At 42.5% G+C, this 18,736-nt stretch overlaps 1 protein-coding gene across 1 annotated transcript in view; it reads left to right on the top strand.

Annotated features, from left to right (window-relative positions):
* sae1 (SUMO1 activating enzyme subunit 1) overlaps positions 1-18,736 on the top strand; it is a 101,195-nt gene that overhangs the window by 57,109 nt on the left and 25,350 nt on the right. Inside the window, exon 6 of the mRNA XM_041179365.1 lies at positions 560-665. Coding sequence (XP_041035299.1) covers positions 560-665 — 106 coding nt within the window. The remainder of the gene's footprint in view (positions 1-559; positions 666-18,736) is intronic.

Raw genomic sequence — 18,736 nt, 5'->3', positions numbered from 1 at the left:
TGCAGTAATGTTAAATGCCAATATGTTGGGTATGCATCAGTAGTGAAGGTCGACTAGGTATTAAAGAAATCTGATCAGAGTAGATCGAGGGAAACTATTTCTGCTGTTGGGGAGTCTAGGAATAATTGACATAGCCTGCGAGTTAAATCTAGACCTTTCGAGTGAAGTTAGAAAGCACTTCTACACACTCAGGATGGTAGAAGTTTGGAACTCTTCTACACAAACAGCAATTGATTCTAGATCAATTGTTAATTTTAAATCTGAGATTGATGGACTTTTGTTAACCAGAGATATTACAGGATATGGGGCAAAGGTGGGTATGTGGAGGAAGGCCACAGGTCAGCCATGGCCTCACTGGTGGAACAGGCTCGAGGGGCTAAATGGCTTCTGCCTGTTATGAAGTCCTTTGAACTAGTTACTTTTCCAACTCTTTTTCCAACTTGTTCACCAAGAACCCTTCTTGTGTTTTATTGCAGATAAGAAATTGTTGGAAAAAATTCTATTTGGTGATGCTCTCTTGAGTGCTGATGTTCACATCCCTGTTTTTTTCTTGATACAGGCAGTGAGTTTTTGCCACCTTAAAGAGGCGCTGGAAGTGGATTGGAGCAGCGAAAAAGCAAAGATGTGTCTGAAACGCACTCCAAGTGATTATTTTCTTCTACAAGGTAAAGTAACAACTTATCTGCTGTGTACATTAACAGACCATGGTAATGCAGGGCTTTCTGCTCTCCCTGTACCTTTTATTGTGGCTCTTAAACTACAGCTAAAACTAGTGGGGGCATCTTTGATTTTTTTGTTTCGAGGAAGCTGGTCCCCTGCCAATGCTGTACTTTTTTTCACTAGTGATTTGTTTTTAACGACTTCAGTGGCTTTCTAATCTGCTTCACAGGTCATGAAGAGTCAACCACTTAACATGGGATTGAAATCATTGTAGGATGCATTGGTCTCCAGTGACCCCTGCTTGTGGTGTAGGTGTGAGACCCTGGGTTAGACTAACATTAGTCTTTTTTTGTGACATCCTTTGCAATCAGATCAACTGCCAACATAGGCTATCTTGAATCACATGTGAATAAAACTTGGGAAGGATATCGGAGGCATCCACTACTACACAACTCTGTCCCAGAAAGAGAATCAGTGACTTCAGGACAGGAGTGGCAGAAAATATGCTGTAGATTTTCAACACCATCTGAGTTTAAAAGGCTAATACCTCTGACTCGCTTAGTACATCAATGATCACCAGTTCCCTTAACTGCTGGATAATTCTATCCAGAGTAACCAGGAAAAGGAGTTGAACATTGAGCTTACATAGTTGGTAATTCTGCCGTTACTCACATTGCTGCCCATTGAAAACAAAGATATTTTTTGACCTTGTCTCAAGGCAATTGATGCTGCGTGATTGTAATATAGTTTAACTGGCAAAGTGACCCAGCTAATGTCATAGAATGCAATATAATTTCAGTCTACTGCTTTTTCTCCTCTCGCTCACGCTCACTCTCACTCTCACTCTCAGTTTGTGGCTTCTAGAATGAACAGAAAGACACATCCACTGTTAATGACCTGAAATTCTGCGTTTACTTTCAATTGGAAGTTGTTGCCTTATTTCTCGAAGGGTGAGCTCTGTGTTGGTTAAGTGTAAGACTTGAAACAAAGAGCAGGGGAACTTTTTTCTCTTTTGCACAAAGGGTTATGAGGTTGTGGAAGGTATTGCTGCCATTTGTGATTGAAGCACAGATTATTTAAGCAGTGAATGTTTAACAGGTTAGATGGGTGGTTGGAGGGGGAGAAGAAAGGATTTGCAAGTAGTGGGTGAGGACTGGTCTTCATGTGGAAGATACAGCAACGTGGACTTCGGCCAAGTGACCATTTTCCATGTTGTAGTTAAATGTTGAGGCTGATGGCAGGTTGGCAGTCAGCAGATTGCAGCTGGTAGCACTCCATTTATACTGCAAGTTGTGCATTAGTTCCATTGAGTGAAGGTGTGCAGGGCTCTGTGCTGGGATATCTACTGGATCTCCTAAACCTGTGTCAGTACCATTCCTTGAGTTGTACTTGATGTGAAATGGAACTCGGATGGAATGAGCATGGCTTCCAGTTGAGTCCTATTAGGAACAGTCTGGAGTTGTGCAGTCACTTTTGCATCACATGACAATCATGAGCGAGAAGGGTGAGAAAATACCATCAAATTCACTCTATCCAACCAGAGGTGCCACTTGACATACCCACAATACGGTCTTTTAGAAGAGGTTTAACAAAAATGGCAGGATTCCTCTAATTCAATGAAACAAAGCTGCTAGAGTCTATAGTTACTCATGACTCATCACAATCACAGATAACTAACAGCTGGAAATATCCTCTCCTCCTCAGAATTTGTCATGTTACGTCTTAAACCTCCGGTGACGCTGTACGCAATGAGTCTCTTTAGTTTATTCCACAGGGTGCTGGTTTTCAGGTGAAATCATTTCCTGACATCTAAACAGATTGTCCTTCAGTTTAGCTGTGCAGGGGAGGTGATCGTGCAGCATCAACACCTAACTGTCGGTGAATCAGAGCATCCCATGGTTAGTACAGCAGTGGTGCTGGCAGCCAACACCACCCAAAAGGATTAACTCACAACATTTGGCATCTTTTAGCCCGTATTCCTGGGACCCACAAAGAAAGACCTTGGATTGATAGTGTTTCTCATTTCGCTGGGGCATTCCAAATCACTTCACAGCCTGGGAAGTAATTTTGCAATGTCGGAAATATCCCCAGAAGAGCTGCTAATACTGGCTAACCATGTTTTATAACCAAGTGATTGCAGACAGTGTGTAGCTATATTTTCTGTATGGAATTTGAGACAAACTGAATATGCCAAGTGCCAGCACTTGTGAAACCCATTGGGCAAAAAAGTGTCAAACAGACAAAACTTAGCAGGATCTGAGATGTTATCTGTGCAATCATTTAAAACTAGATTGTATGCTTAAGAATGTGGAGAGAGGCTAAGAGAATTTTTCATATGCAGAAGGTTAGAGCATGAAGTGCTTTGTCACAGGAAGTGGTTCAGGTTGAGACAAACCAATGGGTCGTTATGGGAAAATTAATTAAAACATTTGAAGCAAAGGAGGTCTCAAGGCTATGGGGAGAGAGTAAGATTACTTTGAGATTATTCCAGCAAAGGGCCAACATTCAATCCAATGGGATGAATGATCACATTCTACACAGTAAACTTATTTGGTTCTATAGAGGCACTGTTCTGCATCTGTCTTTCCCTAATTTCTTCTCGTCAAATATTTGTAGCAAAGTATTTTTTAACAATATTTTGTTCAAAATGTCCTGCCTTATTTTCAATCTGGCTCTTAAGAACCCACCATAAATAACTGAAGCCCAGCTTCCTGCTGCAATGTTTAGTATTTCCATTGTCCGTGCTGCTTGGTTACTCAGCTGCTCAGAGGCTGCAGGCTGCAATCCCACTATCCCACCTGCTTCAGCAAAACATCACTGCTTCCTCTCATACAAATACTTCTAAACCCCTCCAAAGCAACTCACCAAAACACCACCTGTGCTAAAAATAAAAGGCCACTGAAGTTTTACCAAAACAGCATTTAACAAGACTTTGGGTGTTTTTTAAATTATTTGTTGAGTTTACACAGCTGCCTTCCTTATTGTGATATTTGGTGCGATGGTCAGTGCACTTTGCTCGAGTATGTACCCTTAATAACTTCCACTGATTCAAGAGTCGGATGGCCTGCTCCACCACGCACATAGTATTCCATGTGGTTATCGCAGAGTTGCATTTAGTTGACTGAAGTTGCTTTTTTCTTTCGCGTCTTTTGAGAAATATAGTAAGAACATAAGAAATATAAGCCATTTGGCCCTCTGCAGCTGCTCCCCCATTCAATAAATTCATGGCTAATCTAATTGTGGCCTTAACTCCATTTCCCTGCCTGTCCTCCATAACCCTTGACACCCTTGTTGATTAAAAAATCTGTCTAACTCGACCTTGAATATAATCAATAACACAGCCTCGGCTCTCTCGGATAGTGAAGATCCTCATCTTCATCGTAAATAGAAAACTCCTTACTTTGGAGCTGTTCCCCCATTTCTAGATTCCTCGCACCCCCACTGAGGGGAAACATCCTCAGTGCCTACTCTGTCCGGTTCCTCTGTTTGAGCCATTGTTCAAAAAATGAATCTAAATAAAATTGCTAATGATTTAAATGTATCAAGTATATTGATCTGAAGCATTGTATGTGCCGCCATTGCACAAAGTGTTCAGTCATCCATCAGGCTCTAGTATTTTCCAAGTGGTCTTATTGCCAGCATCCTGACTGAATAAAGAGACTTAACAATGGTTCAGGCGCATCAGGCTGTCACAAGGGTACTTGCCCAGACATGTGGGCCAGAGAACCAGCCAGGATCGAGGAGAGGGGTAGGAGTACAAAAGACCAGATGGACCGATATTGAAAGAGACCCGTGTCATGATGTGGACAGAAGCAAAAATAATGGCTTTGGGCCAAGCCACATAGGCAAGACTCGTATTGATAGCCTCCTCTCTTGTCTGTATATTCGTACAGAATACTACTACAAACACTTCTTTACAAGCTGTGCAGAAACTGTAAGCACGAGGGCATGCTACAAAGACAACTTCTAAATAGCTTCTTTTAAGAGGAAGGCATTAACAATGTAGGTTATGTTTCTGGATTATAATTTGAGAAAGTGGTTATTGTAATTTTTTTTAAAGTTGCGACACCAGTGTAGCGTTGAGCCATGAAGACTAGAAGATGGAAGGTTTGACTCTTGGCCTATGCTGAGTTTGCTGATCTTTAGTCAGGTCAGCAAATTGCTCTTCATGGCCCAGGACTAATTGCAACCCAGTGACCTTGACTAGAAAGTGCATGGCAAATGATGACAGAAACAGGGTTCGTTGTGGTGCCCTTTCTAAACGATTAGCCCACTGACCCTTGCAGTCTAGGGTCGCATGAAGAATGAGCAAGTTACTGAACACAAGCATGAGTCACTGCCTTCAGGACAGGAGGATTCCTTAATTCCTATAAGATGTAGAAGATCCCATTGCATTATCCAAGGAAGAACAGGGCGTTTCTCCCCAGTATTTTGTCAAAATTTATTCCCCAATCATGACTAAAAACAGATCTTCTGATTGTTTATTTCATTGCTATATGTGGAAACTTGCTGTACAGAAATTGGCTACTGCGTTTCCCATTTTGGAACATCCTGAAATTGTGAAAGGCCCTAAAAAGTCATTGAGTATATTCAAGAGAGAGGTAGATTGATGTTTTTGGGTACTATGGGAGTTGAGGGATATGGGGATAGTGCAGGAAGGTGGAGCTGAGGGAGAAGATCAGCCATGATTTTGTTGAATGTTGGAGCAGGCTCGAAAGGGCCAAATGACCAGCTCCAGCTCCCATTCATGCAAGTCTCTTTTATTGATGATTTTGAGGCACATGAAGCTATGGCCAACTGGTTGAAGTATCTGAGGACAGATGACCATCATGGAACTGTACCCTAGTAAGGAATCGCCTTTTTGGGGGGACATCAGGAAACAAAAGAGCGCATTGGTGTTGGGTTGGGGTGTGGGTGGGTGGGGTGTGGCAGTGCAATAGAGTGTAGGTTAATTTATTTTCCAATGTAAAATCTCCAGTCCAATGCATGGTATTTGGAAGTCCCAAAGTATCTGAGTTTTACTGTGACAGGCTAGTATAAACTTTAACAATGAGACATGGTTGATTTGCTAACTTTTTGTTAACTGAGAGCATATGAAGCACTGGTGACAGCTACGCTGATAACATCAGCACTATTATTAACAGTATCGGGTGAATAATAATGAATTACACACTGCTGTGTGGAAGCTGCCCTGTGGAAAAAGCCGTGGGTGTTACAGCTAACAGCTTCAAGGTTGATGTGCACAGCCAGCAAGCAGCCTGCAGGAAGCTAGGCTAGGGTTGGTGATGTAATAAGGAAGCTGATGGGGCAGAGAAATTGTGATTGGCATCTAAAGAGAACTTTCTGGCACTTGCCATTGTTCCATGATGTTACCATTTAACCCTTTGTGTGCCGAATGCCTGTATACATTGCAACAAAATAAGTGCAGAATTGAGTGAAGAGCTTCTAGAGCATACACTCAATAGTGCGTTCTAATTTCACCCATAGGGCAGGGAATTGGGTTCAATGCAAAGGGTCAAATTATTGTCCTGCTTCCAACATTGCATTTCTTCTGATGTTGCAGCTGGAGAATCCAGAAGGAATCTTTTTTTTCATCCACTGCTCCCACTGTGAGCTTCACTTAGTGTTACTGTCACCAGATAACAGCTTACATTTAAATAGCACTTTCAACCAAAGATTTTTCACAAATATATGGAAAATAGGCAACATGTGGGGTGGGGGGGTGGGGAATTGATGTCAAAGAATTCTGAAGAAGAGTCATATTCAGCTCGAAATGTTAACTCTGTTTCTCTCTCCACAGATGCTGCCAGACCTGAGTTTTTCCAGCACCTTCTGTTTTCATTAATGCTACTTCAGTCATGATTCATCCCAAGATTTAATGTTGGCAGCAGTCTGACACCACAGCGGTGTGCTTTAAAAGTTCTTAACCTATTTGCAATGCAGATAGTTTAACCATGCTGTGTGTGGTGCCAGAAAGCTTTTTATGACCATTAAATTTGAAATATGTTTAAAACCAAAGAATGCAAAAATAAACTGGAATCATCTGACCTTGTGTCATTTCACAAGTGGTGTGGAATCGGCACTAAAGGTCATTTTCATCTTCGTATATTGGCAGGGAATGTATGTAACCTACCACTGGTTCACTGCATTTGAGTAATCTTAATATCATTTTTTTATTTCAGTGCAGTAAAACCCTCATGGGGTGAAATCATCTTTTTTTTACAATGGCTATAGAGATGAGTTCTTCCTTTTAATTAATGAAATTGTGTCAACAGGTATTGTTTACATGTATCCTTGATCTTTAATGTATACAGCATGTTTTGTAACATGTAGGGTTGTGAAATTAATTCGTTCAGTTTCATGATTTCATTTCATAGTTCATCACCAGTCTTGCTGCTGCTGAGGTTTGTGCAATTTAGTCTACATTGCCCAGTATCACTCAAATGTTGGCATTTTTGGTGCACTGGGATTCGTATGCAGAATTGGCAATTTTGACAAATTATGTTTCACATGGTAAGTGTAGAAATTTATTGTATTTGTCATATGTCGTACCATACCAGTTACTCCTACCTGTAGCTCAGTGAGTTTAGCTATTGCCACACAGACCAGAAAGGCCGCGTGTTCTGTCTCCACTCTGCGCTAAATTAACTTGGTTCAGCTGAGCCATGGTATGTGTGCTTCAGTTGGTTTTTGTGCCCATTGGTTAGAGAGAGGTAATTAGTTAGTATCTAGTGATCTGTTCTGGAAACCTGTAAGGATTTGGGGGATGTAGCTTTGAAGGAGTGTATGATTACTGCTTCAGATCCAGAAAAGGCAATTGGATCAGCAGTGATCTAATTGAATGGTGGAGCATGCTCGAGGGGCTGAGCAGCCTCCTGTTCCTGTGATTTGTTGAGCAAAGTGAAGAGCTGTGGAAGAAGCAGCTTTCAAAGCAGTAAACAAAAACTTGGAACTATTTAGCACAGAGCAGAGATTCTGACGTGGATGAATATACTTCCACCCCCCCCACATTTGAGTCTGGGGGTAGTTAAATCTCCCTATGGTTTAATGAGATCTTAAAGTAATCTGCTTTGATGAATGAAAGTATAAAAGTAATCTCTTGTCGTCCGTCACGTGCAGCTTGGTATACAAACAACGTGTGATGCATTTATGTACTGACCCTTTTAGGGAGCTCAGTCCGCGAATGAAACAACATTGAAAATTCCATCACTGTTTGGATATAGTGCATTGTTGTCAAATTGCAGATTTAAATCCCAGTCTCAAATGACACGTGAATGCACGGGGCTGAGGGACCTTTTTGAAAGCAGCTGGGTTAGTCCCATGAAAGCACGCTTTGTCAACAATCCTGAAATGTATTACTGTTATTGCAGGGAATACACAAACTCCTAAACTCCTAATCTTGTAACTGCTGACAGAGAGAGAGAGAGAGAGAGGATGGCGGTAGGGGGAGGGGGTTGCAGATGGGGGGTGGTAATACTGAGAAGTTGTCTGCAACAGCAGAGCCGTGTCAACAGTTCATACTTCTCCAAAAATAGCTTTAGATTTACCCTGTGTATCGGCAAGTACTGAAGTTTCCAGAATTCCAAATAAACTCCAAACTAAGTGTGGTGCAGTAGGAACAATAAGGGAGTCTCATAGCCATTTAAAACAGAGATGAGGAGAAATTTCTTCCCTGAGGGTAGTTAATCTGTGGAATTCTTTACCGCAGAGGGCTGTAGAAGCTGAGTCGTTAACTATATTCAGGACTAAGATAGACAGATTTTAATCAATTTAATTTAAGGGAATCAAGGGTTATGGGGAAAAGGCAGGAAAGTGGAGTTGAGGATTCTCAGATCAGCCATGATCTCATTGAATGGCAGAGCAGACTCGATGGGCCGAATGGCCTACTTCTGCTCCTACAATCTTATGGTCTTATAGTCATTGGAAAATGAGTATCTGCATCTTGTAGAAGGACAGAAGAATCTGGAGATACAGATTTTCATCACTAAAATTAGCAAAGCATTTATTTGAAAAAAAGTCAATTTTTTGAAAAAAAAAGCAGGTAAGAACACTGGGGTTCATTTCTAGAGGGATAGAATTGAAGAGCAGAAAAGTTCTGCTAAACTTGTATAGCATCTTGGTTGTACCACACTTGGAGATACTGTGAATAGTGCTGGGCTCCATATTATGAAAAGGATGAGGTGGTGCTGGAAAATGTGCAGATAAGATTTACTAGGATGATACCAAAACTGAGAGGTTATGTCTATTGGGAACAAATAAATGAGCTGGGGCTCTTTTTATCCTCCAGAAAAGGGAAGATTGAAGGGTGAGTTTATAAAGTTCTTTACGATTTTTGTTAGGGCTTGGTTGGGTAGACGTGGAGAAGATACTTGTGGAGGAGAAAGGAAGCATAAATATAAGATGGCCACTAATAAATCAAATGGGGAATTCAGGAAAAATTTCTTTACCCAAAGAGTGTTGGGAATATGAAACTCGCAGGCACAACAATTTGCCTTTACATAGCACCTTTAACATAGTGAAACATCCTAAGGTACTTAACACAAGCATTAACAATAAGTATTTTGACACCATGCTACAGAAGGAGATATCAGGACAGGTGACCGAAAACTTAAGCAAAATGAGAGGCTTTTAAGAAGCATTTTTAAAAAGGAGCACAGAGACCCCTAAGGTTTGAAGGGCTGAATGTGGTTAGAGATTTGCGGGGGGAGGTGGTGAGGAGTATTTGAGGCGAATAACACATCCATTCAAGGGAAAGCTAGAGAAGCAAATGAGGAAGAAAGGAATAGAAGGATATTATTACATGAAGAGGGATTGGAGGAGGCTTGTGTGGGACATAAACACCACTGTGGACCGGTTGGGACAAACGGACTCTTTCTGTGCTGTTACTTTTTGTAATTATCACACACACATACATACATACACACACGCACATATACAAACACACACACGCACATATACAAACACACACACGCACATATACAAACACACACACGCACATATACAAACACACACACGCACATATACAAACACACACACGCACATATACAAACACACACACGCACATATACAAACACACACACGCACATATACAAACACACACACGCACATATACAAACACACACACGCACATATACAAACACACACGCACATATACAAACACACACACGCACATATACAAACACACGCACATATGCAAACACACGCACATATGCAAACACGCACATATGCAAACACACGCACATATGCAAACACACGCACATATGCAAACACACGCACATATGCAAACACACGCACATATGCAAACACACGCACATATGCAAACACACGCACATATGCAAACACACGCACATATGCAAACACACACACGCACATATGCAAACACACACACGCACATATGCAAACACACACACGCACATATGCAAACACACACACGCACATATGCAAACACACACACGCACATATGCAAACACACACACGCACATATGCAAACACACACACGCACATATGCAAACACACACACGCACATATGCAAACACACACACGCACATATGCAAACACACACACGCACATATGCAAACACACACACGCACATATGCAAACACACACACGCACATATGCAAACACACACACGCACATATGCAAACACACACACGCACATATGCAAACACACACACGCACATATGCAAACACACACACGCACATATGCAAACACACACACGCACATATGCAAACACACACACGCACATATGCAAACACACACACGCACATATGCAAACACGCACACGCACATATGCAAACACGCACACGCACATATGCAAACACGCACACGCACATATGCAAACACGCACACGCAAACATGCGCACACGCACACGCAAACGCGCACACGCAAACACGCACACGCGCACACGCAAACACGCACACGCGCACACGCAAACACGCACACGCACACACGCAAACACGCACACGCACATACGCAAACACGCACACGCACATACGCAAACACGCACACGCACATACGCAAACACGCACACGCACATACGCAAACACGCACACGCACATACGCAAACACGCACACGCACATACGCAAACACGCACACGCACATACGCAAACACGCACACGCACATACGCAAACACGCACACGCACATACGCAAACACGCACACGCACATACGCAAACACGCACACGCACATATGCAAACACGCACACGCACATATGCAAACACGCACACGCACATATGCAAACACGCACACGCACATATGCAAACACGCACACGCACATATGCAAACACGCACACGCACATATGCAAACACGCACACGCACATATGCAAACACGCACACGCACATATGCAAACACGCACACGCACATATGCAAACACGCACACGCACATATGCAAACACGCACACGCACATATGCAAACACGCACACGCACATATGCAAACACGCACACGCACATATGCAAACACGCACACGCACATATGCAAACACGCACACGCACATATGCAAACACGCACACGCACATATGCAAACACACGCACACGCACATATGCAAACACACGCACACGCACATATGCAAACACACGCACACGCACATATGCAAACACACGCACACGCACATATGCAAACACACGCACACGCACATATGCAAACACACGCACACGCACATATGCAAACACACGCACACGCACATATGCAAACACACGCACACGCACATATGCAAACACACGCACACGCACATATGCAAACACACGCACACGCACATATGCAAACACACGCACACGCACATATGCAAACACACGCACACGCACATATGCAAACACACGCACACGCACATATGCAAACACACGCACACGCACATATGCAAACACACGCACACGCACATATGCAAACACACGCACACGCACATATGCAAACACACGCACACGCACATATGCAAACACACGCACACGCACATATGCAAACACACGCACACGCACATATGCAAACACACGCACACGCACATATGCAAACACACGCACACGCACATATGCAAACACACGCACACGCACATATGCAAACACACGCACACGCACATATGCAAACACACGCACACGCACATATGCAAACACACGCACACGCACATATGCAAACACACGCACACGCACATATGCAAACACACGCACACGCACATATGCAAACACACGCACACGCACATATGCAAACACACGCACACGCACATATGCAAACACACGCACACGCACATATGCAAACACACGCACACGCACATATGCAAACACACGCACACGCACATATGCAAACACACGCACACGCACATATGCAAACACACGCACACGCACATATGCAAACACACGCACACGCACATATGCAAACACACGCACACGCACATATGCAAACACACGCACACGCACATATGCAAACACACGCACACGCACATATGCAAACACACGCACACGCACATATGCAAACACACGCACACGCACATATGCAAACACACGCACACGCACATATGCAAACACACGCACACGCACACACCTGTATGTAGCAACACAGAGCCACGAGCAAGTTACAAGACAGTTGCACAATCATGTTTTGATCTTTTAAACCAGGAACTAGCTCCAATTCAAAATTTACAGCATTGGTGTGGTGTTTCCATGTTTGAACAGGATCAGGGTGCAAACATAGAGTTGAGGTAGATGATCAGCCATCATCTTGTTGAATAGCAGAGCTGGTTCTAGGGGCCATGTGTCCTACTCCTGCACCGGTTTCTTTTAATGGAAGCTCGTCATTTGGTGCTTGAAGTCTTTTCTTGCACCATGAGAACCATCAGTTACTAGATGTAGCTGTTAGTTCCACAACTTTCGAGTGCCACTTCAAACTAGCTGCACCCTTTGCCCAATTGATTCTTCATGGGGGAGCAGCCCTTTCCCCCTTCACCACCCCTTATTCACCATGTCATAAACCCGCTAAAAGTATATTTATGTTGGGCTTTGCTGCAAGCAGTCACATTGTGGGCCTGCACAGTCAGTGGAAACATCAAAGTAAACTACTAATCACTGAAAGACGCTTTCTCATTTGCGTTTTTCAGTGATAATCTTAGGAAATCCACTACGTTTAACTTTAGAGTTGCTGCTAGCTACATGATCCTTGAATGGCAAGAGGGCAGGTCCAATACAGTATACAAGTAGATTAAGTGGGAAAAAAATTAGCACAGGGGAAAAACAACAATTTCAGCTTAAAAATCTAATTGATTCAATCCAAGCTGAACTGAAGAATTCTCTAGCTGGTTACTGATGTCATTGGCAACCCTGGGAATGGTTTTCTTGCCAGCATTTGGAGAGTGGTGAATATTGTGATGTAGCCTGAAAGTATAAGGAAAACTGCCTGGGGGTAGGGGGAAGAGGCGTAAAGCCTGAGAGGCATTAACAAGATCTTGGAAAACATTCCAAGTGTATCAGGAGTGGAAGTTTTATGAGAAAAATGGGAAAGACTTGTACCTTTCACAACCTCAGGACATCCAAAGTATTTGACAGCCAACCTTTTGAAGCCTAGTCACTGCTGTGATGTAGGAAACACAACAGCCAATTTGCACACAGCAAGGTCCAACAAACAGCAATGAAAGCATTTTTTGGTGATATTGATTTGAGGGATTAATATTGGCCCCAGGGAGCTGGGGAGAATGCCCCTGCTCTTCAAATAGTGCCAACTGGGAGACAAGACTGGGCCTCCATTTAATGTCTTGTCCAACAAAATACCTGTAACAGTGCAGCAGTCCTGCAGCATTGCACTGGAAGTGTCAAGCTATATTCTGTGCTCTGAAGTGGGACTTGAGCCACGACCTTCTGACTGAGGTGAGAGTGCAACCCACTGAGCCACAACTGACATCTCCAGGTCAGCTTGTACTTAGACATCCAAAGAAACACATTCCTGATAAAAACCACTCCCAGTGATCAGCATATTTACATGTACTGGGAATGAAACTAGTGGCAGTGCTTAGATAGTGAGTTCTATTATTTATCGTGCAACTGATTAGCGATTTCTTTTGAATATTTTTGAATTCCACTGGAGAGGGAAATAGTTTGTAAACGAGGTGTGTTTTCAAATGACTAAATCCTGACCACAGCTTTTTAAAAATACTACTTTCAAAGTGCTCGGCACCTAAAGCCACATATCTTGTGATCTGTGGCTGAGCTTGATTGGCTGATCTGCACAGTCGTCGTGTCTTGATGAAACCGCAGACGTTTGAGAAAGGAAGAACTTGCATCCGAGCAGAGAGGAAAAAACAAGGATGACAAAGCAAGCTTCGGGTACATAAAAACACACTTGCTCTTCCTTCATGTTACTAACGTTTAAGGGCTCTGTTTTCTTTTCCCCCTGAGTAATGCCCAACATGCCTTTTCAACCCGAGAATGAATTGAGTTTATGTAGGATTTTTTTTTTAATATCTGGTCATTGGTGCAAAACAATTCTTCAAATGGATATGCTGAAAACTGAACTTCACACTCTGATCGCAAAGTCTTGTTTACTATTATTTATCTAGCAGATAACTACCTGATGGTGTAGAAATTTTCTGAACAGTTAGTGTCTGCTGTAAACAGGTTTGATAATTCTTTTTTAAAAATAATTAACTATTCAAATGAATTCCAATCAATCTTTCCCTATTCAAGCCCTGCCAAAGCTTGGGTTATCAGTTGTAGAAGGAGTCAACAGGCTCACGAATTTGATTCTCGCATTTCCAAAAAAAATGTATATTATAGGTGCAATGTTGATTATGGTACCATTTCTACTTCTATTACATGGAGTCACAGAATTCTTTGCAGGTATTCTGAATTTTTTGAAATAGAAAGTTAGTAGTTTTGGCTATAATTAATATGCAGTGACTACTATAAGACTCCTTCCTGTAATTAGGACAGCTAGTTATGGTGAATGAATTAGTCACATTCACTTTTATTGTTTGGGATTTTACCTGTTTTGGAGATGGTGTTCTGCCTTTCTATCGGATTTTACTATGAAAACCAGCATTCAATTCACGTGAACTCCATTTCCAGTGAACAATGATCTTACCACAGTCACTTAGTTCTCTGAGACATTGGACAGTTCTCTATTGTTTTGTTACTATTTGCATTGAGCAGTGTTGTTGCTCCAACACTTCCTCATCTCTGCAGGCACACACAAGTTTATGTCCCCTTTTGTTTTTCATCTGTCCCGTACTCTGTCTGCTCCCCAGCTCATTATTTCCCAATAACTCGACACTACAGCTCCTTACTTTATTCAGCTCCTTCCACAATTCTCTTTGGTCTTCCAGCTTTTCAAAATCCAAGTTTGACATCAACTTTTTCCTGATTAATCTTGTTTTTGTTTGTAATTTTCGAGTTACGCACTTTGCTCCCTGCAGTTTGTGACGCACCAATGCCAAATCTGCCTTCCTGCCCAGTTTTTGATTTGCATCTCAAAGAGGGATGGAAAGTTCTTAACTCAACCAGGCAACCAAATTCTGGGGGTTTTTTTATAAATATTGAAATTGATCTTGCCTTAGATGACATCTGATAATTGGACCTGGCAAAAAAAAAATTACAGTAGACTCCAAAAGAAAAATCGACAGCTTTTGGTCATACATCTTCTTCAATGATGTAAGTAATCTGGTACCTATAACCTGAAGTCATCATGATTTGTGAGAAGTATTGATGACCACGGATTTAACTGTAGTTTCAGAGATTTTAGTGATCGCTGAATTCATTTGAAACGGGCATTGGAATTTTGTTATTTTGTAAAGGTGATTAGTTTCTGAGAGATGTCACAAAGATTGTCCAAACACACACCCCGTAACAAAGCTCAACACCCCTCCCATTTTCATGCTGAAGGGCGATAATCTTTGTGCTTGTCCTCCATTCCCTGACCTAATGGGAAAAAAATTTTTAATCATGGTTTAACAGACTATACCCAAGCGCTGTGGGTGCTATTGTTTCGTAAAACATCCCATGTCACTCCAGAACACAATGTACCAGGCCAACCGCACTCAAGTTGTAAACCTACATTTTAATAGCAACGGATTAGGAAAATTAATTTGAATATCTTGTTTATTGGTGTGATAACAGACTTTCATGATGTAATATTTCATGGGTTGTTTTGTTCTGTTTTTAGATAAAGCATTGTATTGAACAGGTTGATGGATCATTATCTATTCTTGCTGAATATTTGCAGCAGCTAAAATGGCAACAAATAGAATTTATAACCATTCACTATTTAGAATTCCACACAAATACCAATATATCCTCTCCCACCCTTTCTTTCTTTCTTATTTTTTTTTTATACAGCATTGCACCATTTGTCAAATGGGTCATGACCAGTATTGAGTTGATAGGTATCTCGGCAGTGCAGGTGATTCATTCCTTGTAAAATCTAAATAAAAACATCAAATACTGGAAATACTCAACAGGCTAGCAGCTTATGTGGGATGAGAAACAAAGTTCATGACTGACCTTTCACCAGAGTTGGTGATTCCTTGACTACGCTTCCTTCTAGCCCCTATCCTGTAGTGACTCCTTCATTCTCCCAAGTTTGCTGACTCTCGCCTCTGTTCTGATGATGCAATTTTCCAGTGCTTCCAATATTTTCCTTTTTTCCCTCAATCGCGGATTCTCCTCCACCATGGTTGATAGAGCCCTCGACCGTGTCCTGCACATGCTGCTCTCACCCTTTCCCCGTCCCTCCCAGAGACACATTGGGATTCCTCTTGTCCTTGACTTCAACCCCACCGGTCTCTGAATTCAGTGGATCATCCTCCACCATTTCCATCACCAACAAATGCTCAATCCCCTCCCCTTTCAGCATCCCAAGAGGGGCCATTCCCTCTGCGACGGCCTTGTCCACTCTTCAGTCACCCTGAGTATCCCTTCTCCTTCCCATGACACCTTTCCACACAGGCACAGGAGATACAATACCCACCTTTTCACCTCTTCCCTTTCTCACTGTCTTTAGGCCCCAAACATTCCTTCCAGGTGAATCAGTAATTTATTTGTTGTACACTATGTATTTGCTGCTCATAATGCAATGCTGGGGGTGGCCAAACGCAGATTAGGGTGGATTGTTTTCCAGAACACCTCCATTCAGTCTGCGAACTTTTGGGTTGCCTTTGATTCTCCTCCCCGTTCCCAGTCTGACCTCTCTATCGTTAGCCTTTTGACGCTGTTCCAATGAAACAACATAATACCCTTTAGTAATGATCTCATTGATAAGCAGTCAACTAATGTGGTCCATGTTTTTTTATTTTCTTGCTGAGTTAACCAGTCCCATCTGCTACAGCAGTTGGCCAAGGCAAGGCTGAAACCAGCCAAGTCTGTCACTGATTGTTATCTAGTGACCCCTTCTGGAAATAAGCATGCTGGATGCAGGGTGAGGGCAATATCATCCCCAGCTATGAAGGCCCCTATCAGCAAATGGCCCACTGACTGCAGATTTGCACGTAAAGAAATTCACTGCTGTGATGAAATGGTGTCACTCCAGTTTGGGAAAACAGGAGTTTTACTGTCAGGAAGAGATTAAAGAAAAAAAATTCCACTTGCAGGAGGGTCAGTAACTAAAGGACCCAGATCTAAGATTATTGGGAAAAAAATCCTGAGGCGAGATAGGAATTTTTTTTAAACACAGTGAGCTGTTGTGATCTGGAGTGTGCTGCCTGAAAGGGTGGTGGAAACAGGATCTGTAGTAACGTTCAAAAAGGAATTGGATAAAAATTTGCAAGGTGGGCCAGAAAGAGCTTGAGAAATGGGACACTTTGTGCCAACTCCTTGGGAGGAGCTATCCAATGGACTGAATGACCACCTCCTGCCTAATTTTACATATTTTCATATTCCATATTAATGCCATGTCTTGCTGCTTTAAGAACAAGAAGGATTTTATATGTGGCAAGGAGCTGACTAGTATTGAGAGCATCCTACTAGCTGCCTTGCCCCTTACTCACCGAGCCAAATATTTACCCACACCCCAGGTTTTTGCCAACCCTTTCCTTGCTTTAGCACTAATTTCAACTCTTCCATTTAATTACTATATTGCTTCATCCCCTCTGAGCTCATCTTGACCAAAACATCTACATATTGCTCCCTTGAACCCGTTCCCACTAAACTGTTAATAATTCAGCTTCCCTTCCTTCCCTGCAATACTGACTAAGTTCTAAATGGTTCCCATTATGTGAACATACAAATTAGGAGCAGGCGTAAGTAACTCAGCCCCTTGAGCATGCTCGGCCATTCAATAAGATCGTGGCTGATCATATTGTAATCTCCTGCCTACTCGCAATAACCTTTCACCACCTTGTTTATCAAGAATCTATCTACCCCGCTTTAAAAATATTCAAAGAATTCAAGTGATGCCTCCCTCAAACCACCACCCTGTCTTCAACCTCCCTCTTCCTCTGAAAAGTCCTTGAACGTGTTGTAGCCTTCTAAATCTGTGCCCATCTTTCCCACGGCTTCATGAACCCCACCACTGATCAGGAGTCAGCCTCACCTTCACAGTTTTCTTCTTTGACCCATCATTCCCATCATTGCCTTTTGTTCTTTTGCCACTTCTGTCTTCCACCATCTGCCCAACTTCCCAACCCCCTCAACCATCCTTGATGGCTACTCTCACTCTACCCTACCAATCTTGCTCTGCTCTCCCCTTTTGTCCAAATCCACACTATGGGCCCAACGTGTCTACCCAACTTTCTTGCCATCCTCAAAATCCAGAAGGTGAACTGTTCCAAATAGCAAATTTACATTTTCTGATGCTTGAAGATGAAAGAAATTGGGAGTAACAGAGTGCCTATCTCTGCATAGATCGGAACCTTCATTTCTTCTCTTTGCTGGATTAGCTGATCTCAGCCAGGGCTCCTGTAAAGGCCTTGGCTTTAGCCTCCATAAGCCAAGATTCCCACTGAAATTCAATGCCCAGTGACACCTGCTGGAGGTATTGCATAGATATCAGCTGAGGGAACAGTGGATCTTGGCTGTGATGCCATTTATGGCCAAATACCCCACTGATATTCACTTTCTGGGTTCAGCTACCATTTGGGCAGAAGACTACCTGTCGCCCTGAACCT

The sequence above is a fragment of the Carcharodon carcharias genome, chromosome 34 (assembly GCF_017639515.1).
Source record: "Carcharodon carcharias isolate sCarCar2 chromosome 34, sCarCar2.pri, whole genome shotgun sequence".
In the NCBI taxonomy this organism is placed as follows: Eukaryota; Metazoa; Chordata; class Chondrichthyes; order Lamniformes; family Lamnidae; genus Carcharodon; species Carcharodon carcharias.
This window is presented reverse-complemented; position numbering and strand designations above follow the sequence as displayed.